The sequence below is a fragment of the Euprymna scolopes genome, chromosome 41 (genome assembly GCF_053919585.1).
Source record: "Euprymna scolopes isolate OS-2025 chromosome 41, ASM5391958v1, whole genome shotgun sequence".
Taxonomy (NCBI): Eukaryota; Metazoa; Mollusca; class Cephalopoda; order Sepiida; family Sepiolidae; genus Euprymna; species Euprymna scolopes.
The window spans coordinates 69,967,240-69,987,231 of NC_136522.1; the positions used below are offsets into that span (position 1 = coordinate 69,967,240).

Genomic DNA, 19,992 nt, shown 5'->3' on the forward strand with positions numbered 1-19,992 from the left:
GGCAAGTAAATAGGAACATTAAAGTGTCAGACAACCTTATGATTGAGATCTTTCAATTCTTGTATCTTGATTAAATCACTTTTATTTTGTATACATTTTTAATTTTCATATTATATCCTATACCCTAGATAGGGTATTAGGAGAGTAAAGTAGTTAAACCTAAAGATTCTAACCATTCCTTATAATTGAGATCTTTCAATTCTTGTACTAGTTAAGTCACTTTTATTTTGTATACATTTTTAATTTTCATATTATATCCTATACCCTAGATAGGGTATTAGGAGAGTGAAGTAGTTAAACCTAAAGATTCTAACCATTCCTTATAATTGAGATCTTTTAATTCTTGTACTAGTTAAGTCACTTTTATTTTGTATACATTTTTAATTTTCATATTATATCCTATACCCTAGATAGGGTATTAGGAGAGTGAAGTAGTTAAACCTAAAGATTCTAACCATTCCTTATAATTGAGATCTTTTAATTCTTGTACTAGTTAAGTCACTTTTATTTTGTATACATTTTTAATTTTCATATTATATCCTATACCCTAGATAGGGTATTAGGAGAGTGAAGTAGTTAAACCTAAAGATTCTAACCATTCCTTATAATTGAGATCTTTTAATTCTTGTACTAGTTAAGTCACTTTTATTTTGTATACATTTTTAATTTTCATATTATATCCTATACCCTAGATAGGGTATTAGGAGAGTGAAGTAGTTAAACCTAAAGATTCTAACCATTCCTTATGATTGAGATCTTTCAATTCTTGTACTAGTTAAGTCACTTTTATTTTGTATACATTTTTAATTTTCATATTATATCCTATACCCTAGATAGGGTATTAGGAGAGTGAAGTAGTTAAACCTAAAGATTCTAACCATTCCTTATAATTGAGATCTTTCAATTCTTGTACTAGTTAAGTCACTTTTATTTTGTATACATTTTTAATTTTCATATTATATCCTATACCCTAGATAGGGTATTAGGAGAGTGAAGTAGTTAAACCTAAAGATTCTAACCATTCCTTATGATTGAGATCTTTTAATTCTTGTACTAGTTAAGTCACTTTTATTTTGTATACATTTTTAATTTTCATATTATATCCTATACCCTAGATAGGGTATTAGGAGAGTGAAGTAGTTAAACCTAAAGATTCTAACCATTCCTTATAATTGAGATCTTTTAATTCTTGTACTAGTTAAGTCACTTTTATTTTGTATACATTTTTAATTTTCATATTATATCCTATACCCTAGATAGGGTATTAGGAGAGTGAAGTAGTTAAACCTAAAGATTCTAACCATTCCTTATAATTGAGATCTTTCAATTCTTGTACTAGTTAAGTCACTTTTATTTTGTATACATTTTTAATTTTCATATTATATCCTATACCCTAGATAGGGTATTAGGAGAGTGAAGTAGTTAAACCTAAAGATTCTAACCATTCCTTATGATTGAGATCTTTCAATTCTTGTACTAGTTAAGTCACTTTTATTTTGTATACATTTTTAATTTTCATATTATATCCTATACCCTAGATAGGGTATTAGGAGAGTGAAGTAGTTAAACCTAAAGATTCTAACCATTCCTTATAATTGAGATCTTTTAATTCTTGTACTAGTTAAGTCACTTTTATTTTGTATACATTTTTAATTTTCATATTATATCCTATACCCTAGATAGGGTATTAGGAGAGTGAAGTAGTTAAACCTAAAGATTCTAACCATTCCTTATGATTGAGATCTTTCAATTCTTGTACTAGTTAAGTCACTTTTATTTTGTATACATTTTTAATTTTCATATTATATCCTATACCCTAGATAGGGTATTAGGAGAGTGAAGTAGTTAAACCTAAAGATTCTAACCATTCCTTATGATTGAGATCTTTCAATTCTTGTACTAGTTAAGTCACTTTTATTTTGTATACATTTTTAATTTTCATATTATATCCTATACCCTAGATAGGGTATTAGGAGAGTGAAGTAGTTAAACCTAAAGATTCTAACCATTCCTTATAATTGAGATCTTTTAATTCTTGTACTAGTTAAGTCACTTTTATTTTGTATACATTTTTAATTTTCATATTATATCCTATACCCTAGATAGGGTATTAGGAGAGTGAAGTAGTTAAACCTAAAGATTCTAACCATTCCTTATAATTGAGATCTTTTAATTCTTGTACTAGTTAAGTCACTTTTATTTTGTATACATTTTTAATTTTCATATTATATCCTATACCCTAGATAGGGTATTAGGAGAGTGAAGTAGTTAAACCTAAAGATTCTAACCATTCCTTATGATTGAGATCTTTCAATTCTTGTACTAGTTAAGTCACTTTTATTTTGTATACATTTTTAATTTTCATATTATATCCTATACCCTAGATAGGGTATTAGGAGAGTGAAGTAGTTAAACCTAAAGATTCTAACCATTCCTTATGATTGAGATCTTTTAATTCTTGTACTAGTTAAGTCACTTTTATTTTGTATACATTTTTAATTTTCATATTATATCCTATACCCTAGATAGGGTATTAGGAGAGTGAAGTAGTTAAACCTAAAGATTCTAACCATTCCTTATGATTGAGATCTTTTAATTCTTGTACTAGTTAAGTCACTTTTATTTTGTATACATTTTTAATTTTCATATTATATCCTATACCCTAGATAGGGTATTAGGAGAGTGAAGTAGTTAAACCTAAAGATTCTAACCATTCCTTATAATTGAGATCTTTCAATTCTTGTACTAGTTAAGTCACTTTTATTTTGTATACATTTTTAATTTTCATATTATATCCTATACCCTAGATAGGGTATTAGGAGAGTGAAGTAGTTAAACCTAAAGATTCTAACCATTCCTTATGATTGAGATCTTTTAATTCTTGTACTAGTTAAGTCACTTTTATTTTGTATACATTTTTAATTTTCATATTATATCCTATACCCTAGATAGGGTATTAGGAGAGTGAAGTAGTTAAACCTAAAGATTCTAACCATTCCTTATAATTGAGATCTTTCAATTCTTGTACTAGTTAAGTCACTTTTATTTTGTATACATTTTTAATTTTCATATTATATCCTATACCCTAGATAGGGTATTAGGAGAGTGAAGTAGTTAAACCTAAAGATTCTAACCATTCCTTATGATTGAGATCTTTCAATTCTTGTACTAGTTAAGTCACTTTTATTTTGTATACATTTTTAATTTTCATATTATATCCTATACCCTAGATAGGGTATTAGGAGAGTGAAGTAGTTAAACCTAAAGATTCTAACCATTCCTTATAATTGAGATCTTTTAATTCTTGTACTAGTTAAGTCACTTTTATTTTGTATACATTTTTAATTTTCATATTATATCCTATACCCTAGATAGGGTATTAGGAGAGTGAAGTAGTTAAACCTAAAGATTCTAACCATTCCTTATAATTGAGATCTTTCAATTCTTGTACTAGTTAAGTCACTTTTATTTTGTATACATTTTTAATTTTCATATTATATCCTATACCCTAGATAGGGTATTAGGAGAGTGAAGTAGTTAAACCTAAAGATTCTAACCATTCCTTATGATTGAGATCTTTCAATTCTTGTACTAGTTAAGTCACTTTTATTTTGTATACATTTTTAATTTTCATATTATATCCTATACCCTAGATAGGGTATTAGGAGAGTGAAGTAGTTAAACCTAAAGATTCTAACCATTCCTTATAATTGAGATCTTTTAATTCTTGTACTAGTTAAGTCACTTTTATTTTGTATACATTTTTAATTTTCATATTATATCCTATACCCTAGATAGGGTATTAGGAGAGTGAAGTAGTTAAACCTAAAGATTCTAACCATTCCTTATAATTGAGATCTTTCAATTCTTGTACTAGTTAAGTCACTTTTATTTTGTATACATTTTTAATTTTCATATTATATCCTATACCCTAGATAGGGTATTAGGAGAGTGAAGTAGTTAAACCTAAAGATTCTAACCATTCCTTATGATTGAGATCTTTCAATTCTTGTACTAGTTAAGTCACTTTTATTTTGTATACATTTTTAATTTTCATATTATATCCTATACCCTAGATAGGGTATTAGGAGAGTGAAGTAGTTAAACCTAAAGATTCTAACCATTCCTTATAATTGAGATCTTTCAATTCTTGTACTAGTTAAGTCACTTTTATTTTGTATACATTTTTAATTTTCATATTATATCCTATACCCTAGATAGGGTATTAGGAGAGTGAAGTAGTTAAACCTAAAGATTCTAACCATTCCTTATAATTGAGATCTTTTAATTCAATTTTAATCTAATATCCTAGAGGAGATATAAGGAGCGATTCGAGGCGCGTTTAGGTGTTCAAATATGGTCCGTTTGCAACATTGTTATTATTTTTAAAATGGACCAAATGTTGCATGTAGGGACTTGCAAAGAAAAATCTTTGACACAAACTTTTTTTAAGCATCGTACACTCCATCAAAAGCAACGTCGAGAGAGCAGCAATCTGTCTGCATGGATCCTCTCATCAACCAGGACCGTCGTCGAAGAAACAGCCCAGTCCCAGCGGTCAACCGAGACTCAGAGCAGACAAATCTGGTGACATCACACTCTGGACGTCATTGGAGAGTGTAATGATAATCAAGTCTGACTAGATCCCTTTTCCACCACAAATAAAACAAAAATCAAATATGTGAAAAAAACTTTGTTTATTTACACAAATTGTCAAGTAGAAATGAAATCATTTTTAGGGTTTGAAAATAGTGACTTGGTAGTTAGTTTTTCATTGATGAAAAAATTATTTTTAGAATGTTCACTGGATCGAAAGAAAAAAGAAGAGAACACCATTTATTTTCTTAGTGAGAAACATCCTTGTTTCTTTTGTGTGTAATGAGAAAAGAAGTGAAAAATGTTTCTGTGTGAAGCATTATTCTCTCGGCCAATTCACTCACAATTGTTTGAGAATTTGCATCTGAATTAGATTTAATGTATACAATGATTTCCAACCATTTACGAGATTTGAAAGACAAACAAAACTTGATTAATGGGTGCCTCACGAATTGAACGACTAATGCATACCTCACGAATTGAACGACTAATGCATACCTCACGAATTGAACGACTAATGGGTACCTCACGAATTGAACGACTAATGGGTACCTCACGAATTGAACGACTAATGGGTACCTCACGAATTGAACGACTAATGCATACCTCACGAATTGAACGACTAATGCATACCTCACGAATTGAACGACTAATGGGTACCTCACAAATTGAATGACTAATGGGTACCTCACGAATGGAACGCCTAATGCACACCTCATGAATTGAACGACTAATGCATACCTCACGAATTGAACGACAAATGCATACCTCACGAATTGAACGACAAATGCATACCTCACGAATGGAACGACAAATGCATACCTCACGAATTGAACGACATGCATACCTAACAAATTGAATGACATGCATACCTCACGAATTAAACGACAAATGCATACCTCACGAATTGAACGACTAATGGGTACCTCGCGAATGGAACGACTAACGCATACCTCATGAATTGAACGACTAATGGGTACCTCACGAATTGAACGACAAATGCATACCTCACGAATTGAACGACTAATGGGTACCTCACGAATTGAACGACTAATGCATACCTCACGAATTGAACGACTAATGGGTACCTCACGAATTGAACGACTAATGCATACCTCACGAATTGAACGACTAATGCATACCTCACGAATTCAACGACTAATGCGTACCTCACGAATTGAACGACTAATGGGTACCTCACGAATTGAACGACTAATGCATACCTCACGAATTTAACGACTAATGCATACCTCACGAATTGAACGACTAATGGGTACCTCACGAATTGAACGACTAATGCATACCTCACGAATTGAACGACTAATGCATACCTCACGAATTGAACGACTAATGCGTACCTCACGAATTGAACGACTAATGCGTACCTCACGAATTGAACGACTAATGGGTACCTCACGAATTGAACGACAAATGCATACCTCACAAATTGAACGACTAATGGGTACCTCACGAATTGAACGACTAATGCATACCTCACGAATTGAACGACTAATGCATACCTCACAAATTGAACGACTAATGGGTACCTCACGAATTGAACGACTAATGCATACCTCACAAATTGAACGACTAATGGGTACCTCACAAATTGAATGACTAATGGGTACCTCACGAATGGAACGACTAATGCACACCTCATGAATTGAACGACTAATGCATACCTCACAAATTGAACGACTAATGGATACCTCACGAATTGAACGACAAATGCATACCTCACGAATTGAACGACAAATGCATACCTCACGAATGGAACGACAAATGCATACCTCACGAATGGAACGACAAATGCATACCTCACGAATTGAACGACATGCATACCTCACAAATTGAATGACATGCATACCTCACGAATTGAACGACAAATGCATACCTCACGAATTGAACGACTAATGGGTACCTCGCGAATGGAACGACTAATGCATACCTCATGAATTGAATGACTAATGGGTACCTCATGAATTGAACGACTAATGCATACCTCACGAATTGAACGACTAATGGGTACCTCACGAATTGAACGACAAATGCATACCTCACAAATTGAACGACTAATGGGTACCTCACGAATTGAACGACTAATGCATACCTCACGAATTGAACGACTAATGGGTACCTCACGAATTGAACGACTAATGCATACCTCACGAATTGAACGACTAATGCATACCTCACGAATTGAACGACAAATGCATACCTCACGAATTGAACGACAAATGCATACCTCACGAATTGAACGACTAATGGGTACCTCACGAATTGAACGACTAATGCATACCTCACAAATTGAACGACTAATGCACACCTCACGAATTGAACGACAAATGCATACCTCACAAACTGAACGACTAATGCATACCTCACGAATTGAACGACAAATGCATACCTCACGAATTGAACGACAAATGCATACCTCACGAATTGAACGACAAATGCATACCTCACGAATTGAACGACTAATGCATACCTCACGAATTGAACGACTAATGCGTACCTCACGAATTGAACGACTAATGCATACCTCACGAATTGAACGACTAATGCGTACCTCACGAATTGAACGACTAATGGGTACCTCACGAATTGAACGACAAATGCATACCTCACAAATTGAACGACTAATGCATACCTCACGAATTGAACGACTAATGCGTACCTCACGAATTGAACGACTAATGGGTACCCCACGAATTGAACGACAAATGCATACCTCACAAATTGAACGACTAATGCACACCTCACGAATTGAACGACTAATGGGTACCTCACGAATGGAACGACAAATGCATACCTCACGAATTGAACGACTAATGCATACCTCACGAATTGAACGACAAATGCATACCTCACGAATTGAACGACAAATGCATACCTCACGAATGGAACGACAAATGCATACCTCACGAATTGAACGACATGCATACCTCACAAATTGAATGACATGCATACCTCACGAATTGAACGACAAATGCATACCTCAAAAATTGAATGACATGCATACCTCACGAATTGAACGACAAATACATACCTCACGAATGGAACGACAAATGCATACCTCACGAATTGAACGACATGCATACCTAACAAATTGAATGACATGCATACCTCACGAATTGAACGACAAATGCATACCTCACAAATTGAACGACAAATGCATACCTCACGAATTGAACGACAAATGCATACCTCACGAATTGAACGACTAATGCATACCTCACGAATTGAACGACTAATGCGTACCTCACGAATTGAACGACTAATGCATACCTCACGAATTGAACGACTAATGGGTACCTCACGAATTGAACGACAAATGCATACCTCACGAATTGAACGACTAATGCATACCTCACAAATTGAACGACTAATGGGTACCTCACGAATTGAACGACTAATGGGTACCTCACGAATTGAACGACTAATGCATACCTCACGAATTGAACGACTAATGCATACCTCACGAATGGAACGACTAATGGGTACCTCACGAATTGAACGACTAATGCGTACCTCACGAATTGAACGACTAATGCATACCTCACGAATTGAACGACTAATGCATACCTCACGAATTGAACGACTAATGCATACCTCACGAATTGAACGACTAATGCATACCTCACGAATTGAACGACTAATGGGTAACTCACGAATTGAACGACTAATGCATACCTCACGAATTGAACGACTAATGCATACCTCACGAATTGAACGACTAATGCATACCTCACGAATTGAACGACTAATGCGTACCTCACGAATTGAACGACAAATGCATACCTCACGAATTGAACGACTAATGCATACCTCACGAATTGAACGACTAATGCATACCTCACGAATTGAACGACTAATGCATACCTCACGAATTGAACGACTAATGGGTACCTCACGAATTGAACGACTAATGGGTACCTCACGAATTGAACGACAAATGCATACCTCACAAATTGAACGACTAATGGGTACCTCACGAATTGAACGACTAATGCATACCTCACGAATTGAACGACTAATGAGTACCTCACGAATTGAACGACAAATGCATACCTCACGAATTGAACGACTAATGCATACCTCAGAAATTGAACGACTAATGGGTACCTCACGAATTGAACGACTAATGGGTATCTCACGAATTGAACGACTAATGCATACCTCACGAATTGAACGACTAATGGGTACCTCACGAATTGAACGACTAATGCATACCTCACGAATTGAACGACTAATGGGTACCTCACGAATTGAACGACTAATGCGTACCTCACGAATTGAACGACTAATGCATACCTCACGAATTGAACGACTAATGGGTACCTCACGAATTGAACGACAAATGCATACCTCACGAATTGAACGACTAATGCATACCTCACGAATTGAACGACTAATGCATACCTCACGAATTCAACGACTAATGCATACCTCACAAATTGAACGACTAATGGGTACCTCACGAATTGAACGACTAATGGGTACCTCACAAATTGAACGACTAATGCATACCTCACGAATGGAACGACTAATGCATACCTCACGAATTGAACGACTAATGGGTACCTCACGAATTGAACGACTAATGCGTACCTCACGAATTGAACGACTAATGCATACCTCACGAATTGAACGACTAATGGGTACCTCACGAATTGAACGACAAATGCATACCTCACGAATTGAACGACTAATGCATACCTCACGAATTGAACGACTAATGCATACCTCACGAATTGAACGACTAATGCGTACCTCACGAATTGAACGACTAATGCGTACCTCACGAATTGAACGACTAATGCGTACCTCACGAATTGAACGACTAATGCGTACCTCACGAATTGAACGACTAATGGGTACCTCACGAATTGAACGACTAATGCATACCTCACAAATTGAACGACTAATGGGTACCTCACGAATGGAACGACAAATGCATACCTCACGAATTGAACGACATGCATACCTCACAAATTGAACGACAAATGCATACCTCACTCTCCCCTTTCAATTATTATAACTCATTGGTATATCTTTTGAGCTAACTAAGCTTATTTGTTTCATTTAAATTATCTACCTTGATATTGAGCAACTTTTTACTATTAATATCAATGAAACTATTGCAGTTACTGAGGAAAAATAACACAGTAAAATTATAAATGAATAACAGCAAGCACTAACTAATTATAAACTATTTAAAAAAAAAGTTATGCACATAAGACAGATATTGGAATATCTTTATGTTATCTAATATATATATTTATAATTATTTGCTATTTTACCTCATAAATAAACGCATGTGCTTCATAAACAATAAAAAAGAAAATCTATCATCACTAGGGTTAAAAGAGAGAAAATCAGGTGAAGAACAAGAAAAAAGAAAAGGGTAGATTGGTTGGTTGGTTGTTTTTGGTTTACGGCATATTTTCGGGTTATTTAATGCCGAATCCAAAAATTTTGAAGAAAAAATTTTTAATAGAATATATTTGTTGTTTTCACGTCGGTTTCTATTTAACCCATAGTTGGGACCCGAACAGGTACTACCACTCCGGGTCAGAGTGGACCTGGGAGCAATGGTAATTAAAGGGTGGCTCCACACTCCCCAAAGCCCATAAGCTGGGGCGTCACCACTGGATATAGTTTAAGGTCATATCCAGGACCCAGGTGAAGGAAAACATCTTTTCCACACAAAGAAATATAGGGGCAGGGAGAGAGTGAGTGATGGCGAGACAGAGAAACAGAAAGGGAAGAGAGAGAGAGATTAAAAAAAAAAGAGAGAGATAGGGGGAGATAGAGAGAGAGAGATGTAATTTAAGTTATACATTTTAAAAGATTAAATAGCCGCCAGATGGTGGGTAGTTTCTTGTCTTTTATGATTTGTGTGATAGCAGCATCGGCTATATGCACAATGAAACGTGTAAGACATATACAGAAAGACGTAAATATAAAAATTTGCCTTTAATAAAAAAACATGATTGGTGATTAATGTTTTGTAGTAATTGAAATGAATATATATATATATATATATATATACAGTATGACCCCGGGATATGGTGACCCTAGGATACGTTTTTTCCAGGTTATGATATGGAACAAAATGTTTTTCCGACCCCTGGTTACGGTATTTGCCTTGCCTTACATTATTTATAACGTTATTTGATTATATACGTGTGTATTATATACTGTACTGAATTTTGTTACTAATTTTCAATATATACGGTATAAAATTTTGCTTAGGCCCTGCCATACAGTGATTTTTTTACCTTATGATCCCAACCCCAGACTGGATTGATGCCATATCTCGGTGTTCTGCTGTATATATATATATATATATATATATATTTTTTATAAAGTCGATGCAGCGTAAAAGAAAAAAAAATTTGAGGGCGAGTTTTCACCGAAATATATTGATAAACATGCTTTTAAAGTGTTTATTCTTTGCGTTGGACGGCTTTCTAAACGTATTTATACATAAGTGTTTCTATTTAAAGAAAAATCTGTATGGTGTGCCTATAATGAAAGAAAATGTAAAATTAATTTGTTACCCTCTCTGCTAAGCTCTTTTTATAAATGAATTTTATCTTTATTTTCTTTCTATTTTTATTTTCAGAATTCAAAGAGATCCGGTCAAAGCATTCCTTCTTTGAAGTTTGTCAAACTCCCGCTTTGGCGTGTGAAGTCACCTTGCAGGTAAAAAATAGACATTTTTAGATATCCTATGAGGTATACGTCTTGCATCCATAAGAGCATTTTACAATGGCGATTTATCCACCGTCTTCCCTTTTTTTTTTTTTTAAATTTATTCTCCATTTTTTAATACACCTTTCTTAAAAACATTCATACATTTTCTTCTACACTACCAACAGAAATAACTCCGAAAATGTTTTCTTTTTTTAATTTGCGTTACAAATAAATAATCAAGGCGACAATAAAACATATTGTTTTACTGTGTACGTTTTCAGTGTAACAATCGCTTTTCTTTTTTTTTCTATATATATATATATATATATATATATATATATATAAAGAAATAAAAATTACAATAAGTTTACCAAGGTAATCAAAATGGTAAACTTAAAATATATTATAAATATTAAAGAGTTAATATTTACAAGTAAATTAATCTCAACCAGATGTAAAAGCTCAATAAAACCGAAAAGGAAATAGAGCTTATAATATGAACAAATGATTAATAAAACATGTTAAAAAACATCTTGAAAAAGAGTTAAAAACATATTTAATTTTAAGACTATCCACTTATCGTGTGCTTCCTTTTTAAAATTAAATATGTTTTTAACTCTTTTTCAAGATGTTTTTTATATATATATATGTGTGTGTGTGTGTGTGTGTGTGTGTGAGTGTGTGGTTTGTGACAAAGAAAATAGTTTTCTTACTTTGTGATTGTTTTTGTTAATTCATTTCCGACCAGATCTTTCCCTTCGCAGTAGACTTTGTTAATCGATGAAGATTTGGTGTTTACTTCCTCTTTATCCAAACGGAAATACATCACTTGGAGAATTTGGAAGCAACAGAGCTGTTTTGTCAGCTGCCTTTCCAATATGTCCTCAGACCACTAAAACAAAAATATAGTGAAAACATTAGCAACATTCGATACATCACTAAAGAAAAAAAAAAATATTTATTCAATGAAGGTTTATATGAGAAGAATGTTATAGTTTGTTTGAAGCATTGTGTGTAGTGTGAAAGGAGTTGTGTCCTTTTTTGAAGGCTATATCAATGCGGTTCGTAGGAAGCACCGTGGACATGAGTTAGTATATAAAAGAATAATGACAATATTAGAAGGAATTTTCAATAATCTTCAACTATATTACGACATATTATAAATAAACGTAATATAACTGAAAATTACTGAAACTTCCTCCTAATATTGTCATTATTTTTTATATACTAACTTGTGTCCACAGTGTTTCCTACGAACTGCATTGATATAGCCTTCAAACACAACTCCTTTTCTTATATATACTAGCATGACTAGAGTAACTGACTAGAATATATTCCTGTCTCTGATGATTTGTATGATGGCAGCATCGGCTATATGCACAATGAAACATATATGTGACACTTATGGAAAACGTAAATATAAAAATTTGCCTGTGTATTTATGAAAAAAAAAAAACAAACAAAAATATCATGCTTGTGAATTTACTTTTGTGGTATAGAATGAAAATTTACAGAATATATATACTGTAAATTTTTATTAAAAAAAAAAACAAAATTTTATGTTGAAACAAATTTGATTTTTAAATAAAGGAAGACAATTTACTTCGAACTACCAAGATCAAAAGCAGAGAATTTACTATTTAAATTGCTAAAAACTAAAAAAGTTATTTTCTCTCTTGCTCTATCTCTCTCTCTCTCTCTCTCTCTCTCTCTCTATATATATATATATATATATATATATATACGCATAAAACATACTTGATCAATTTATGTGATTTTTGGAATTTGACATTTTTGTTTTGTGACGATTTTTCTGTATTTTTGTGTTTTTAATTAGGTTGAATTCTGGATATGGACCGAAAATTTATGTTTCATCTTCCTATGTCTAAAACTTAGCAACTAACACCACGAGGTGTCAGAAGCGGGATATAAAATAGAAAGCTTTCTGCATTTTTTTTTTTTTTTGTTTTTACCTTCATCAGTTTAGTTTCGAGAATGTTCATGATTTGTGAGATGTTGTCCGAAAAGAATTTGATCAGTGCAGCTCTGGACATGGATCTTAATAGCGGCAGACATATTTTCAAGATGGATGATTTGAGTACATTTATTGGACAGCTTTCAACTTTCATGGCAAGGTTAAACGGAATCTCGGCAAACTGATTCTGCTCAACACTTGGAACTCTAAAAAAAAAAATAAAATAAATAAAATAAAATAAAAAAAAAGAAAAACAAAAGAAAATTAAAATATGAGACATGTTCCAAAACTGGGAACTCTAAAAAAAAAAAATTAAAAAAAAATAAATAAATAAAATAAAATTAAAAAAAAGAAAAAGAAAATTAAAATATGAGACATGTTCCAAAAGTTACGCCCCCTATATTTTATTCTGCCCGAATGGATCAGAAGTCATTTGAAAATTGCAATCTTATTACAACTGACCATACGCATTTATGACTTGAAAGTTTCATCTCTCAGTTGCAGATGTTGACGGTGTGAGAATCTAAGAAAGCAAACTGTCACGGACGTGTATTAGAAGAAGAGATGTGCCAGTGAATTCCTGTCATTCGTTTCAATGGTACCACTCTTGTTTTCATAGCTCTTCAACTTTTGAGTTTGTTAGAAGCAAAGATGCGTCAATGAATGACCCATGTATGACAAAGCACACTCGGGACACCTATGCATCACCAGCATTCATTGCTAACAAAAGTTCATTGACAATGATGGTGACTATGTCGAAAAATAAATTGACCCGATGATGACTATGTCGAAAAATAAATTGACCCGATGATGACTATGTCGAAAAATAAATTGACCCGATGATGACTATGTCGAAAAATAAATTGACCCGATGATGACTATGTCGAAAAATAAATTGACCCGATGATGACTATGTCGAAAAATAAATTGACCCGATGATGACTATGTCGAAAAATAAATTGACCCGATGATGACTATGTCGAAAAATAAATTGACCCGATGATGACTATGTCGAAAAATAAATTGACCCGATGATGACTATGTCGAAAAATAAATTGACCCGATGATGACTATGTCGAAAAATAAATTGACCCGATGATGACTATGTCGAAAAATAAATTGACCCGATGATGACTATGTCGAAAAATAAATTGACCCGATGATGACTATGTCGAAAAATAAATTGACCCGATGATGACTATGTCGAAAAATAAATTGACCCGATGATGACTATGTCGAAAAATAAATTGACCCGATGATGACTATGTCGAAAAATAAATTGACCCGATGATGACTATGTCGAAAAATAAATTGACCCGATGATGACTATGTCGAAAAATAAATTGACCCGATGATGACTATGTCGAAAAATAAATTCTGAATAACAAAATGTCGCTCATTTTAATGTCTTCGTAGTTCCTCAACTTTTTCAGTAAGAAAAAAATTAGGAGGTTTTACTTTTGGAACAACCCTTGTAATCGGATATATTTTAATAGGATTTTAATAGGATTATTTCACTAGAATTACTTATCTTAATAGAATTTTATTAGGATTAATTATTTTAATATAATTTTAATAGGATTAATTATTTTTATATAATTTTGATAGGATTAATTATTTTTATATAATATTAATAAGATAATTTCAATAGAATTAATTATTTTAATATAATTTTAATAAGATAATTTCAATAGAATTAATTATTTTAATATAATTTTAATAAGATAATTTCAATAGAATTAATTATTTTAATATAAATTTAATAAGATAATTTCAATAGAATTAATTATTTTAATATAATTTTAATAGGATACATTTACAAAGATTAATTATTTTAATAGGATAATTTTACTAGGATTAATTATTTTAATATAATTTTTATTGAATTAATCATTTTAATATAATTTTATTAGGATTAATTATTTTATATAATTTAATAGGATTAATTATTTTAATATAATTTTAATATAATTTTAATAGAATTAATTATTATAATATAATTTTAATAGGAATAATTATTTTAATATAATTTCCAAAGGAATAATTATTTTAATATAATTTCAAAAGGAATAATTATTTTAATATAATTTCAAAAGGAATAATTATTTTAATACAATTTTAATAGGAATAATTATATTAATACAATTTTAATAGGAATAATTATATTAATACAATTTTAATAGGAATAATTATATTAATACAATTTTAATAGGAATAATTATTTTAATACAATTTTAATAGGAATAATTATATTAATACAATTTTAATAGGAATAATTATTTTAATACAATTTTAATAGGAATAATTATTTTAATACAATTTTAATAGGAATAATTATTTTAATACAATTTTAATAGGAATAATTATTTTAATACAATTTTAATAGGAATATTTTAATACAATTTTAATAGGAATAATTATTTTAATACAATTTTAATAGGAATAATTATTTTAATACAATTTTAATAGGAATAATTATTTTAATACAATTTTAATAGAATTATTTTAATAAAATTTAAATAGGATTATTTTAACAGAATTTTCAAATGAAGACATGCTTTTACCGTTTTATGAAAGACTCCAAAGCCTTCAACATTGCTTCTTCATGAACATGCTTCTCTTCACGGCAAAATATTGTTACGAGCAAATTCAGAAGCATCGGACTTTGCGTTAATTTTAAGCTCATCAGAATCTAAAAGAAATCAAACATTTAATAACGCCATTAAAAATCAAACATTTAATAACGTCATTAAAAATCAAACATTTAATAACGTCATTAAAAACATACAATAAGTTTTTTTGAAAGTTTTAGCTAGCAACAAAGTGTAGTACCTGTTCTAATACACAATAACACAAATGTTTGGTGCATTTTAGATCAGGAAGTCAGTATCTTCAGACAGCCTGATCTGGCAGCACCAGATTAATAATGGTAATGCTCTGCTGGTTAGTAATGACAGAAGTTCCTCACAGCGGATCACTAAAATAAAACAATTTACCGTTTTGTAAAAGACTCCAAAACCTTCAATATTGCTTCTTTGTGAACGTGCGTGTCTTCATGGCAAAATATGGTTAAAAGCAGATTTAGACGCATTTGACTTCGGGTTAATTTTAGGCAGATAAGAATTTGCAAGAAACCAGACATTTAATAACATAATATATGATATTTTGGGGGGAGGTGTGGCCCATTTTTGTTAAAAACAAAGTGCAGTATCTGTTCTGATACTACACTTATAACATTTGCTATTACACAAGCATACGGAATAATCACGTTGACACACCGGTTCCCGTCAGATCACTGAAGTTAAGAAACGTTGAGCCTGGTCATTACTAAAATGGGTGACCAATTTGGGAATTCTAGGTGCTGTACGTAGGAGGATGTCGACACCTCCCTGCAAAAATTGCAAAAACCTAACATCGTCATTTCCCCTAACGGGGATATACATGCGACTGGGGACCGCTTGTGAATTTCATACTCCCATGAAACTTCCTCCTTCAGAGGAAGCCGGTTAAACAAGCACCAACTCTTACCTATGCTTCGATTGTAATAAATAAAAATAAGAAAAATTTTTTAAAATTAATCTTATATTAGCATTCTCAATACATTGCATTAAACTCTTGCTTCTTGGCAGTTGCAGGAAGCGGTTAAAAAGTTATTTCCATGGCAGGTGCTCGTCTGAACTCCAATCTCTGGTCCCCCCTCGTCAATCTTTCACAAAAAACACCCGTCTAGCTGAATCCGCTGTGAAAAATTTCCCCCACTCTATATCTGTGCCTAAATCAAAATGCGGATTCCATGAACAAAGCTTCTTTCTTAGAACTGCACGCCTGTGGAACTCTGTTCCGTCTGCCTGCTTCCCTCCGGACTACAACTTGGATGTCTTCAAGTCCAATGTTAACAAATTCCTAATGAACCGCCCCCTTAATTAAACACTTCATCAAATCTCCACACTAACGTAATGTACTTGCAATAACCGTTATCCCTGAGTGGCTTCCGGGCCTTGATAAGTGGTGATCACTGTGTAAAAAAAAAAAGAAAAAAAAGTAGAGTAGAAAATGGATCTTAGGTTTATTTTCAGCAGATAGGTAACTCTCGCTTCTCTTATTTTGAAGTTGGCCTAACAAAGCTTGTTTCCTATATAATATTTTGTCCTTTAGTCCTTGTATTCCAGGAGCGATGTCTCTGACAAAAAGGAAAAGAATTGCTGTTTTCTCGGTTAGAATCTATTCAAAGCAAAACTTATCATTGGCAAGTTTTTGGTTTTCAAGTATTATTTTTTTTTTTTTTAGCTCCTTATATCAAGTGGCTTCATGTTTTGTCTATGCTCCAATTCTGATAATTAAATAACAGCATGAATGAGGTGTTTTGGTGATAAGAGGTGTGTGCATGGCATGAAGAGCCAGGTACAGGTATGGAACCCATCCATGGAGTTTATTTTAAATGACTCTTAGCTAGTAGAATAAATGAATACCTTGTCTGGTTTTATGGGGTTTTTTTTTTGTTAATTTTTTTTTTTTTTTTTTTTTTTTACACAGGAATCATACCTTATCAAGGCTCAAAGGCTACTCAAGGATAAGGGTTAATGGGTATACATTAGTCAATGGGATTATAGTGTAGTAAACATAAGTAGTGGAAATTTTGTAAATTGGATTACTTAGGGGGACGGTTCCTCAAGAATTTGTTTACGTTGGACTTGAAGACAATCAGATTGTAGTCAGCTGGAAAGCAGGCAAACTGAAGAGAGTTCCACTGGCGTTCAGTTCTACAACAATTATAAATGGTATACATAAAGTTGTGGAAAGTTTGTAAATTGGATTACTTAGGGGGACGGTTCATCACAAACTTGTTTACGTTGGACTTGAAGACAATTAGATTGTAGTCAGCTGGAAAGTAGGCTAACAGAAGAGGCGTGCAGTTCTAAGAAAGAAGCTTTGTTCATGGAATCTACATTTAGGTTTAGGCATAGATAAAGAGTGTGGGAAATTATTGATAGTGATTTTGGCTAGATGAGTATTTTTCGTGAAAGTTTGGCGAGGGGGGGACCATAGATTGAAGCTCAGATGAGCACTTGCCATGGAAATAACGATAAAGCAGAGACAGGCTCGCGATGTGTCTTCTGTGTGAAAGAGGTTGCAGGGAAGAGAAAAGGGCATCCCCCACTAAGCTACAAAGTCTATTTTGAACTGTCAAGGCAGGATAAGCTGCTTCTAACAGCTCCTGCCCAGATGTGGCAACAGTACTCCATTGGCCGTACCTGGCTTTTATATAGGTAGAGAATTGCATCAGGAGTGAGATATCTCCTGGAGCGGTAGAAGGATCCTACCATTTTTCCAGCAACCTTGGTAATGGATTTGATATATGTGTTCCATTTCAGATCGGGAGTAAAGTTCATATTTTTAAAATTCTATTTTGCTACATTGACAAACAGAAATTAAATTTTGATATATGTTTATACAATTTTACTGTGTAAAAAAAAATAAAAATTATTCCTAAACCTCTATAAATGTTTCATGTTTTGGAATTTTGATATATCTCACAATAGAACAAAAAAACAATCTTTCTGTAAAAAAATATTATTCTTAAACCTCTATAAACTTTTCATGTTTTTAAAATTCTAATTTGCTACATTGACAAACAAAAATTATATTTCGATACATTAAATCACTCACTGAAAAGAAATTATATTAATACATTAAAATTATATTTTGATAAATTTTTTTTATTCAATAAATATTTCGATTTTCATATATTTTTGTGTTATTTATTTCGTTATATATTTTTGTGTTATCGTAAACACTTGTTTATATTTGAGGTTCACATAAAAACCTAACAATGAATTTCAGGAAAATGGAGCTCCAAGCATGGTTAACCTTGAGCCAGTCCCTTTTAGGGAGATACTTAATTTAGCATCTTGCCCCTAGCAGGGTTTTTTGCAAAGAAAACGAAAATATCTGAAGTTTTAAAAACTGCGCGCACAGGAAGTTTTAGAGGTCCAATCAAAAGCCTTTTTTTTTTTTTTTACATGGTGGTCACCACTTATCAAGGCCCGGAAGCCACTCAGGGATAAGGCAAGTACAGTATGTTAGTGTGGAGATTTGATCAAGTGTTTACTTAAGAGGGCGGTTCATTAGGAATTTGTTAACATTGGACTTGAAGACATCCAAGTTGTAGTCAGGTGGGAAGCAGGCAGACGGAATAGAGTTCCACTGGCGTGCAGTTCTAAGAAAGAAGCTTTGTTCATGGAATCCACGTTTTGATTTAGGCACAGATAAAGAGTGGGGGAAAAGAAAACATGGCATTCAGCGCCTCAACCAATCAGGCTCGCCTTCCCGTGTGCAATTTCCAACACACTGCCAAGGGAAGAAAGAAAAAGGAATAGGTATCTATTATTTTTTTCTAATACTAATTACAATTAATCTATGTCACTTAATGGACATTTGAAATAGTCAGTTGCAAGGACCTAACAAACTGTTATAGGTTTAGCACCTTTATTTAAGGTAATTATGAGTTATCTCTACGTGACGAGTTAGTTTTTATAAATAATTTACTTTTTCTAGGTTGCCAATATTAGTCATTTTAAGAATTATATTTTAACGTAAGTCTAATGGCAACAGCCGAGGTTAAGGAAAGAGAAGGTTAAAATTTTTAGTTTTCCAAACAATTCGGACAACTCCATTCCCCCAAGGTGTCCTGTTGACTTAGCCCAACACAGTCGAAATGA

General features: G+C 32.6%; 1 protein-coding gene across 3 annotated transcripts in view; it reads right to left on the minus strand.

The window, feature by feature from the left end:
- The window catches only part of LOC145266607 (DNA-dependent protein kinase catalytic subunit-like), a 396,502-nt gene that overhangs the window by 212,351 nt on the left and 164,159 nt on the right, over nucleotides 1–19,992 (minus strand). For all 3 annotated transcript variants that reach the window (XM_080122502.1, XM_080122501.1, XM_080122503.1), the window contains 3 exons: nucleotides 15,838–15,965; nucleotides 13,272–13,479; nucleotides 12,012–12,190 (listed from right to left, as the gene is read on the minus strand). In XM_080122502.1, the coding sequence (XP_079978628.1) occupies nucleotides 12,012–12,190; nucleotides 13,272–13,479; nucleotides 15,838–15,965 (515 nt within the window). The remainder of the gene's footprint in view (nucleotides 1–12,011; nucleotides 12,191–13,271; nucleotides 13,480–15,837; nucleotides 15,966–19,992) is intronic.